The sequence below is a fragment of the Mercenaria mercenaria genome, chromosome 19 (assembly GCF_021730395.1).
Source record: "Mercenaria mercenaria strain notata chromosome 19, MADL_Memer_1, whole genome shotgun sequence".
NCBI lineage: Eukaryota > Metazoa > Mollusca > Bivalvia > Venerida > Veneridae > Mercenaria > Mercenaria mercenaria.
Genome location: NC_069379.1, coordinates 33,313,757 through 33,325,741, shown reverse-complemented (window position 1 = coordinate 33,325,741; position 11,985 = coordinate 33,313,757). Strand labels below are relative to the sequence as shown.

At 35.6% G+C, this 11,985-nt stretch overlaps 1 protein-coding gene across 1 annotated transcript; it reads left to right on the top strand.

The window, feature by feature from the left end:
• On the top strand, positions 1–3,108 carry LOC123542768 (uncharacterized). Its single transcript, XM_045328759.2, has one exon. It carries the CDS (start codon positions 144–146, stop codon positions 1,896–1,898), a length of 1,755 nt encoding a protein of 584 aa, XP_045184694.2. The 5' UTR covers positions 1–143; the 3' UTR covers positions 1,899–3,108.
• The last annotated feature ends 8,877 nt before the right edge of the window (positions 3,109–11,985 follow it).

The following is an 11,985-nucleotide window of genomic DNA, read 5'->3' as shown; positions in this document are numbered from 1 at the left end:
TTGGGTTTTATTTGCTGTTTGTAACTCGGGAGTGGGTTAGACATTTATATACGTATTAAGCGGCTTTACTTTTAATTTTATTTCGAATTATAAGGAATATGTTATTTTAATTATACGAAAGACGAATTTTCTTACATAAACAAATGGCGTATTCTGAAAGAGAACCTTTCAAAGGCCTGTTATCATCTACATCTACATTGCGTTTTGGTTCGGAAGAAGATACCTGTTTGTGTTGCCGGCTCTGTGAATTAAGTGGCCTAACAGTCAGTGCGAACGGATACTGCCAGAACTGTCAGGAAAATTTATGTGACAACTGTATAGCCAGTCACCACAGGAATCATATTGTCAACAGAAATTCCGTCTCTTTGTCAGCCGCTGAGGCAAGTGATAAACTACAAAACTGTTCTACACATCAAAACGAGGAGGTTAATCTATACTGTCGCGTTCATGAAAAGTTTGGGTGCGCGACTTGTATAAAGTCATCACATGAACTGTGTGAAATTGATTTCTTCCCTGAAGTCTCGGAGAAATCCGTGAAACAAGATGACATTTTAAGCTTTCAGAAAAGTGTGAAAGACTTAAAAGAAAGATGTGCAGATGCTTTATGTGAGATAGAAGAAAATGTTATTGATATTGAAGAAGCGTATGCAAATGCTGTTTCTGCAGTTGAGAAAACGAGAAAAGAAATAACAGAGGAACTTGATAGATTTGAGAGGGAATTAAAAGAAGAAGTAACAGCATATAAAAAACAAAACCTTGACGCAATGGAATCATTAAGGAAAGCATATGATGAAGTTGTTAAGGACATAGCTGATACAGAAAAAGCAACATATACAAATAGTTTGAGTAGAAATAATCCCTACAACTTACTCTTCTGGAAAGCAGTTGCAAAAGTGTTACAATATCAGTCAAAAACGTATGAACTATCCACTAGACTATGTGTAAAAGAAGAATGCGAATTTCAAAAGAACACGGGTCTAAAAGCAGTGCTTACAAAGGAAAATTTGTTTGGCGTGATCAAAATCAAAGCCACGGAAGTTGGTCCCTGTAACACGACAGAGGAATTGACAAAAGATTCGGTGTGCCATATCAATATCAAAGGCAAAGGCGACAGAAAGACATGTTATGCAACAGGACTCGCTTTCTTGTCACCTGATCGGTTGGCTGTTGCTGACAAAGCAAACAAAAATGTGAAAATAGTAAATGTAAGCAACGATAAAATAATTTCTGAAATCGGTTTATCCTCAAGACCACGCGATGTTACGGTCATCCCACCCAAACAGCTCGCCGTAACACTTAGAGACGAAGAAAGGATACAGTTGTTATCAACAGCTAAAGAACTGACAAAAACTGGACAAATAAGAACAGCCGGAAAGTGTCGTGGTATTAAGTATGATGACGGGAAGTTGGTAGTGGCATATGACGTTCAAATTCGGCCGAAAATTGAAATATTAAGCCTTAACGGAGACGTTCTATGCAGGTTTCAGTCCAATGAATCAGGAACAATGTTAGTTACTGAACCAAAATGCATAGATTTGAGTCCAGACCATAATCATATTTACATCACCGATTTATCCAAGAGGTGTGTTTTGCGTCTTTCCAGATTGGGAATGGTCACAGGCACATTCGGGCGGCATAGATTTATTGGTGTCGCTGTTAGCACAGGTGGCTCTGTGTATGCCTGTTCAAAAGCTGAAAGTACGGTTTATCAACTGTCTGATGACATGTCAAAAGATGTAACGGTGTTGACTACGGATGATGGCATTAAAGAACCAATAGCTTTGGTGTTTTCAAAAACAAGGAACATGTTGTACGTAAGTTGTGGAAGCACAGATGCTTATGTCTCAAACAAGCTTCATGTGTTTAAAATCAAATATGTAAACACTGATGATGTTTGAATATACAAGTACATGTATGTGCAAGTCTCAAGCAATGTGTTTCATACTTTTTGTTCAAATTCAAGCGCTGGTGACGTCTTTAATATGTGCGAAAGACTAAAAGGGAGTCCTTGATTTTCTAAAATAAATTTGGAAATACATGTATAAACATTTTTGAAAGTTGAAGTGTGTAACTATAAAAGAAACTTCATGATAGCAGCGATGACTTCAAACAGTTTGAAAGTGTCTAACTGAATCTTTGTATTTGAAGATATTATTATCAATGGTATAAAAGAATGTTTTTCAAAGACTCAAACAAATTCCATGCATTTAAGATAAGCTGAACGTAATTTTAAAGCCAGTTCTCTCTTCGAATGTTATGAAGAAATAATTACTTCTTTTAATTGTTTACATAACTTTCAGAATAAATATATGTAGATATGCACGCATGCACTGTAATCGGATTATTAATACAACGAATATTTTAGACGAAAAAAATAAAGTGAAAGAGTACGATTACATTTATGATTTATAACACTGGGTTCAAAAAATAATGTATGCTACTGTTGACGAAGTGTTTTTGGTAGTTTTTGGTGGTCCAAAGGGTTGTCAGAAAAAGAATACAAAAACCCGTTTTTAGTATAAGGAAATACTAGTGCAAGTTTTTTGTGTATTAACCTGGGTAGAAGTCCACGGGATCTATTATTTAAATCCCACAATATTCCAAGGACTTCTGCAGACGTTAATACACAAAACATACGTGTATTGTCGCTATTCGTGCATAAAAAGTACAGACAATATAAGACAAAACGTTTCGTTTTAATAGGTGGTGACTCGACGATTCCAGTACGATGTTTATTTACCCTTTTTGTAAATGAATACTGACACAAATTTAGTCGTCATGTTGTGTTTGTTATTTTAATGTCATTTTTAGAATGATTTTTAACAGCCTATTTATCTCACATGTGTTTTTCAATTTCTATTGCATTAAAGTGACTTTTGTATAGTTATTTTTTTGTATACTAGTATTTGAAGGTATATTAGACCGAACATGAACAAATACTTTATGTAGTTTATGTACATGAAATTAATTTATATATCTGTTATCTGTCATATGCATTACTTAAAAATATTACACACTGTATATACATGTATACGAGTTCTGAATCTGAAAGGCTTTTATGCATTTTATTGTTTTTCAATATAAACAAAATGTCATTCTGAAGAGCATCATATGTATGTTTGATCTTTATTCTATATAAACCGTCATACCAAAGACGTAAAAAATGGTACTAGTAACTTCCTCGCTTGGCGCCCAGTATTAAAAGGATAGTGCTAGGACTGGTCAGCCCGGTGTCAGTATAATGTGACTGGGTGGGGTATCATCATGTCACGTCTTCAGCGTGATATTCCAGTGAGACAGCACTATAAAACTGGGAATTGTGTTCACTGATAGCAGTAAACACTGTCGTTTATATGACTGAAAGACGTAAAACCCGAACACACAGATATGTAGTGTATGTATACCACTTGAAATAATCGAGTGAAAAGTGTACCATCTACCACTGAATTTATTTATTTTGTTGGGTTTAAAGTCACAATTATAGGTCATATGGTGACTTTCTAGCTTTGACGGTGGAGGAAGACCCCATGGGCCCCTCTGTGCATTATTTCATCACGAGCGGGCACCTGGGTAGAACCACAGATCTTCCGTATACCAGCTGGATGGCTTCCTCTCTTGAAGAATTCAACGCCCCAAGTGAGTCTTAAATCCACATAGGTGAGGGGCAAGTGATTTGAAGTCACTGACTTTAACCGCTCGAACACGGAGGCCCTTCTGTCTTTGAAAGAGCAGACCACTGAACATGTTGTGTCTGGATATACATTTATATGACACACATTGTGTGGAATAGTGTTTGTTACTTTTTCAACTGTTTGCCTGTTTGTCTGGTTTTAAGTCACACTGACACATATATAGTACACAGGTACCATATATCTTCCCCATTTGACATAGACTGTGTTAGTTTAACTCAAAACAAAATCATACGTAGTTTATTCAAACAGACTGTTTAAAAACAATTTCTTCCATTCTGTTTATCCCCTGTCCGACGGGAGGGATAATGTTTTAGCGTTAACCGTCCGCCTGTTCGTCCAATTATATGAAATTGAGAAGGCTTATAATTCAAAAGGGTATTTAAGCTAGAATCACCGATTCTCATAGCACATGACCTTTTCTCACATAGAGTATTAATTTTGTCCCCTTGACCTAGTTAAAGGAGAGTTTTTCCCCTAGACTTGCTTGGAAATGAAAAATGCTGAAGTATATCAGCTGGAATCGCCAAACCTCTCAGTGGACTGAAACAGTATTGTGACATTTACAAAGTCAGTGGGCTGAAACATTATTGTGACATTTACAATGTCAGTGGACTGAAACATTATTATGACATGACTTAGCTTATGAAGTAAATGACAGTTATTGGTCTGGGAATCAATAGGGCCAAGATCAAGGTCACAGCGACTTGAGCATTGAAACAGATTTCCGTTTTCAAAGTTCAGACCCCTTTGACCTTGAGCTTCAACTTACTCCTCCCCAAAACAGCAGCGGTCATCAATAGCATAAGCCCAATCAAGCTATCATATTTGACGGTTCTTGGTGAATTGGGTTTGAAGTTACTTTTGGGGAGGAGTAAGTTGAAGCTCAAGGTCAAAGGGGTCTGAACTTTGTAAACGGTTACCGCCAAATAACTTAAGATCCACTTTACCCAGAAAATTTAAACTTGAAAGCGTGTTAATAGCATGATTGGGGTTATAAAGTTCGTGTTCACTATTATTTTGGTGATAAATATGTCAAGGGTAAAAGTCACAGGGTCGTGAACAATGAAAACTATTTCTGCACGGTAACTTTAGAATCATTTGACCCAGAACCTTCAAACTTATGAGCGTGAAGTAATTGACCGCTAATGTTTTAGGGATCAGTAAGTCACAGGTCATGGTCACAGGGCCTGAATCTTGATGCTCATGAACATGAGAGCCTCTTCATCAAGAACATTCAAAATTGACTGCATAATTAGGTTTAATTAAAAGAATACCCCTATTGCTTTTGGGATCAGTAGGTAAAGGTCAAGGTATCAGGGTCCTGTGAACACTTCAAACTCGCTAGCATGATTGGGCTTAGAAGTAGAAGGCCAGTTAGAAAATCAGTATCACATGGGCCAGAACACCTTGAAATGGTCTCCACCTAATAACTTGAGACCTACTTGACCTAGAACATTTAAACTTTGTAGCGTGATTTGTGTTTACGAAGAAGATGACTTTTCTTGTTTATTGGGTCAATAGGTCAAAGGTTAAGTTCACATGGGCCTGAACCTTGAGAATGGTTTCCGCTCACTAATATAAGAACCACCTGATCCAGAAACTTCGGACTTGGTAGCATAATTTGGTTTATGAAGTAGATTAACCCGAGGGATTCTGCAGATGTTACAACACTAAATGAACATGCACTAAAGCTATTCTAGCATAAAATGCGTAAGAAAACTAATTTATGAATACATTATCCCTCAACTTCATTAAATTTCCATGGAATAATCGGTAATGTCTGGGATGGTTTTTCATGCTGACATCATTTCATTTTGAATCATCCGTTCTGGGGCCATTATACGTTAAAACACCTCCCGAAGAGAGACAAGAACAGCAGTTTTATATATCAACATTAAATATAGAATAATAATTTCTCATATTTGGTCTTATCCAAGCGCACACGAATATGATTTTGTTACAGCCTGAAGGTTTTTCCGTCTGTAGATAATGTGTACGTGTATATGTCAAAATAAACCTATATACCGTTCAACTTGGGAATATGTTCTATACCGTCACCGTTTTCGTTGTTGTTGTTTTTACCCATAATTCCCGGAACTGCTGCCGTGCAGTTTGCGCAATAAATAATTTTCAGGACGACATTTGATAAAGTAAAATTGCTTATGAACGATCCGGCGCCGTATTATCAAAACAAATTATTCTATCGAGTTGAAAATTCGCGGTATTAATGGAAATCGGTGTTATTCGGGTTTCTTCATGTAACGAGTTTATGGATGATTCAAGCGGCCCGCTTTTTGTTTCCAATATGGAATAATAATGTAGGCTACATTACAGCAGTGTTTGAATAACAAAATCATCGTTTCTTTATTCTTTTTTAATGTAGAAAAGCCAATAATTTCAAAAATATCAAAGTAAAACGAATTTAGACACGCTGCCCTAACAAAATTTATTTATATACATAATTTTATCGCCAAATTGCGTCGCACTTCACCGTGGTCCAAGATGTTTGAACTATTTCTTTTTTTTTTTTTTTTTTTTTTTTTTTTTTTTTGTCTCACAGTCTTTCCATACATTGCACTACTTTCTCCAAAAAAATCAATTTATTGACTAGAGCTTTACACTTGGAAAAAAATGTTGGCTATAAACTTGAGAGGCCCCAACTACGATCCCTATCGAGGTAAGAAATTAACCTTAATCATACTTAAAAAAAGAAAAAGGCCCCTGACTATTAGGAGTTAGGTAAATTAAATTGGATTTCTTGAATTTCGACCAAGAATGTTTGTGTTATAGATAAAATTCTGGTCAAGAACTTTTTAGAATGAATTTTAAATAAGAATTTTACATGTAAATGGTTGTTTGTCATCCTCACATACAAGAGTTTTATCATAGCTGTATTAGTGGGCCACAATTTGTCCTAAGAGTGACATTTGACAATAATGGCATTTAAAAGAATTGAAATAGTCAGTGTTTAGGATAGCAGGAATATGTATGTTCCGGTATCTATACTACAAAAGATTTTTTTGGGTCGTTTTTAAAAACTATTTGTAACAAATGAACTGAAAAGAAACTGTGCATTCCCGGATTCAGAAATTTGTATTATAGAAACAAATTGACAGCAAAGGCATGATCGTTGAGGCGCATAGCGCCAAGTGTAGGTATGTACCGAAGAGGGTATACTGAACAATTTTAAAAATAAGTACGTACGTGACTGGTGGCCTACTGGTACTGATGATAAACCCGGACAGATGATAAAGTCGACCACCTTGGAATTATTCGATTGCAATCGGTTATTTATATAATTGAACACACCATCTAATAGCAACCACTTACAACACCAACTGGTGTAAACAAAAACAAAATTGGTAATATTCTGTATAAATGAATGACTTACATTTATTTGTATAATAAAATATTTATCCAAAATTACTGGGGAAGAGGGTGTTTTTACGCATGCTCACTGTCAACACATAAAGGCCTGACATTGGGTCACTTTTCATTATTTGATCCAGAATGACTGTTGCAGCATTTTTGGGAAAGTTTCAATATAATACTATGAGGAAAATTTTGTAAATGACAAAGTGGTCGAATTTATCAATGTTCGTACAGTCCCCATTTTACATACCCCTTTCAGGCCCTCACTTCGAGTGAGTTTGCTTACTAAATATAAACTCGAATTATGTAAAGTTTTCAGCAAATGTTAAGCATTATTTTGATACCAACCATGATTGATAACAATTTGCAGAAATAAAAAAGTTACAGGTAAAAAAAAATCCTCATTTTCTGTCCGGGTTTATCATCAGTACCATTATGGGTGCATTTTGGGACTAGATTCTGTGCACCCAAATATCACTATTATATTTAAATCATGAACACTATTTTCCATTGTCTGTCTAGTCTTGACACATTTGAAGAAATGATTAGATCTACGTTCATTTAAACAAAACATTTTAAAACATTTTCATTTGTTAATTTTTATAACAAGAGCAAAACCATCAGGCTTACTGTCAAAACTGAAAGCCAAACCGAAAATATCAGAAAGAACAATTTATGCAGAAAAAAGAAAGAATCCGTATGACTAGGTTTTCCCGTCAGATAGACAGCGCCTAATTTCATATTATGTTTTGTAGTTCAATGAAAAAAATCAATTAATGAATATTAAACAAAAAATACATTCGTTATTACTTCTCATATTTGGTCTTATCCATGCGCACACAAATATGGCATTGTTACATTTTTCATTTAATTCGGTTTAATCATACAGTGCTTTAGGGTATAGCGGATAGCTAACTAATTTTTCCTGCATTCCAATTCAAATAAATGACAATAATAGTTTTTTTCAGTATATCAGACAGAAAACATCTATTCTTCTTAAAACAGCCAGCTTTTCATAGAAATTCATGTGTTTTTTTCTCTTCACGCCATTGTTTACATATGAGCTGATTTAGGGTGTACAGGATAGCTTTGGTCATTTTTTTACATTATTAGTTTAAATCCTCATCGTAACAAACTATATGTATTCTCTTTTCAAAAACATTCAGCTTTTTAAATTTCTATCAAATACTTTTCATTCATTGACGTTTTTTTTACATATTCACTGATTTAGTCTATAGGGAATAGCTTTATTTTACATTTGATGACATATGAAAAATAACACAATAAGCAAATATTTAAAATGTATGTCAGAATGTCTGTTTGCATGCCAGTAAAAGAATGATATAAAAATTTGTGTGTGTGTGTGTGTGTGTGTGTGTGCTCGGGTTTAACGTCTTTTTCAACAATTTTTCAGTCATATAAACGACGGTGTCTACTTGTAGCAGTGAGCACAATGCCCAACTTTGTAGTGCTGCCTCACTGGAATATCACGCCGTAGACACGTGGCATGATAGCCCATCCAGTCACATTATACGGACACCGGGCTGACCAGTCCTAGCACTATCCCCTTAATGCTGAGCGCCAAGCGAGGAAGCTGCTAGTACCATTTTTTACGTCTTTGGTATGACGCGGCCGGGGATCGAACCCACGACCTACCGCACTCGAAGCAGCGCTCTACCACTAGGCTACCGAGGCGGTGGTATGAAAATTTATACAATAATTCAAGTCTAAATATAAAATTTACCAGTCCATCCTCTATACCCTAAAATCCGCTATACCCTAAAGCACTGTATCGGATGTTAGTTAAAACACTCAAGATTTCAAGACTTTTCAAGATTTAGTTTAGCTGGATGTTTTTGTAGCTGACTCCAACGTTAGACCCAAATTGACAAAACGACCCCCACGTACCTCGGTCTTATATTGGAAAGCAAACTGGCCTGAATTTCACAAATACATGGGTTTAGAGGGTGAAAGAATAAGCAGCCTATTTTATAGTAAAACCCTGTCAGTCGAAGAGTTATGGGGTGAAATAAAAACTGCTATCAATAAAGGCATTTCCAAATTCATCCCCTCTAAAACCATCAGGTCCAGTTATTCTGTCCCTTGGATTACGCAAGAAATTAAAAGGCTTATGCGTAAGCGTGACAGTCTGTATATTAAAATGAAGAAAAATAAGAATCAAGGTCATAAAATTTCTACCCAGTTTCATAAGTTAAAAGGTCAAATAAAAAAGAAAATCAAAATAGCCCATGAGAACTATATCCAACATGTACTAGGTTTGGATGACACAGACTGTGAAAAGGGTCATAACTCTACATATTCCACTAAGAAGCTATATAGTCTACTTAAGGCGTCTAAACAGGATGCACAGGGTATCCCTCCTTTAAATGCAAGGAAAGCCCTTCGTCAATAACACAACAGGAGCAACTTTAGACCAAAGTACAGATAAAGCCACTCTACTTAATAAACAGTTCCAATCGGTATTTACTAAAGTGTCTCCCTTTTCATTCCCTCAAACCTCAGAGAGTAAATACCCAAATATGACTGATATAACGATAAGTGTAAATGGTGTCAAAAAGCCCCTGTGTAATTTAAAGCCCCACAAGGCTGCAGGTCCTGTCACACCAGGTCCTGTCACTCCAGGTGTCCCTCAAGGCTCAGTCCTTGGCCCCTCTTATTCCTATTATACATAAATGATCTACCTCAGTCCTTACAATCACAAGTCAGGTTATTTGCAGATGACACCGCAGTTTACCTCACAATCGCTAAAGAACAAGACTGCGTCACACTATAGCAGGACCTCCAGAAACTAGAAACTTGGGAGCACGTCTGGGAGATGGAGTTCAATCCCAGCAAATGTCAGGTCATGAACATAACAAAAAACAGAAAGAAATTTACACATAACTACATTTTACACGGTCAAATCCTGGAAGTGGTCTCCAGTGCAAAGTATCTAGGGGTAGATATAGCAAATGATCTCTCCTGGAACACACATGTAGATAGAATCACAAACAATGCAAACAAAACACTGGGTTTCCTACGCAGAAACCTCCCGGTCAAAAACCAAAATATTAAAGAAACCTCCTACAAGACTCTAGTTAGGCCACAACTAGAGTATGCCTCTACGGTATGGTCACCACACACACAAAGAAACATACATAAAATAGAAATGGTGCAAAGAAGATCTGCCAGGTGGGTAAAGGGTCAATATTCATATTATGATAGTGTAACAAACATGTTAAATGATCTCAGTTGGCAGACACTCGAGGACAGACGGACAATTGCTAGACTTTTCATGTTTTACAAAATCGTTCATGGTTACGTAGCTATTCCAGTCCCTCCGTATCTAGTACAGCCATTGAGACGAACACGTCATATGCACGACCACTCCCTTAGGCAGATCCATACAAACATTAATGTTTTTAAGTTCTCTTTCTTTCCATACACCGTTACCCTATGGTATCAACTGCCACCCCTGATCGTTAATCAGCCTGATCCTGAACATTTCAGACATGCTGTTAACGCATCCCACTACTATTAAGTGACTACACCCTGTTTTGATCCTGATTTTACTCTTGTTAATACAGTTTTATCTTGCACTATCTTCCTTTTGACATCTTACTGTCATTCTTTGGGCAGGTGTATTCCCCGGAAAACCCGGAAATTTTACGGCTAATTTCCGGAAATCATGTACATGGCCATAAGTTTATTATTTGGTGTTATAATCGAAATATTTTGATATATAATCATTTTAGAGCATCTAAGCCTTGGGTAGAAGTAATTTTCTTTAGAGATATTGCTATATGGAAAGTATAACTGACTGTTAAAATTAACCGTTTTTTGCCGTGGAATTGTCATATTTGGAAAACCCGGAAATCATTTACATGGCTACAAGTTTCTAATTTGTTGTTTTAAACCAAATATTTTGAAATATAATCATTTTTGAGCATCTATGCTTTGTGTAGAAGTAAATTATTGTAGAGATATTGTTATATTTAAAGTATAATCGACTGTCAAAATTGAACTTTTTTTCCCGCGAAATTGTCATATTTGGAAAATCCGGAAATCATTTTCATGGTTATAAGTTTCTAATTTGTTGTTTTAATCTAAATATTCTGGTATGATATCTTTTCTGAACATGTATTCATGGGGTAAGTAGAAAAAAAAATTACTGTACATTTAAAGAATAAATGTCTGTCAAAATTTACTGTTTTTGGTCGTCAAAATCGTCATAAAAAAAAGAACTCCATGTCTACCTATAAAATAAAAACACACACATATCAATATAAATTTAATTGCATAATAATCAACATAAAATAAGAATTAATCCATTGATAATCATACAATTTTTACATGCTTAAATGCTTAAAAGTCCATCATGACATAAATATTGTCACATTACTTTCAACACGTTAAATATATTTAATACTGATCCACGTTACACAAAATTATATATATTTATCTAATTATGACAAGAAAAGCATTTTCCAAAACACAAGAAGTTATAATACACTTCAAAACCACCGTATTCACTTTGTATTTACTAATTTAAAGTCCGGTGAAATTTTCTCACCAGGAACAAAAGTGGCAAAGCCATGTTTTGCCTCTGACAGTCTCAACAAATCCTACACATTTCTTATGATACCACTTATGTCTACATTTTTTATTGTCACATTTTACCATATCCCCAACAATATCTGGTAATTTGCATGTACAATACAGTCTTACAGTTTGAACTCGTGCATCTTTACATGGCATTTTTGGCATTTTGTTAATTTTTGGGAATGCACTGAAAGAACATTTGCTTATACATTCGTACAAATGAGCTCGCATTTTAGATATATCGAACCTAATAGTTGAAACATCTACTGTAAAGTTTGTCATTAAGAGTTCGGTCAAATATGCCACCGCAAAAACACCA

Excerpts from the sequence above, each read along its gene's own strand:
- LOC123542768 (XM_045328759.2), top strand. The coding sequence starts at position 144 with ATGGCGTATTCTGAAAGAGAACCTTTCAAAGGCCTGTTATCATCTACA.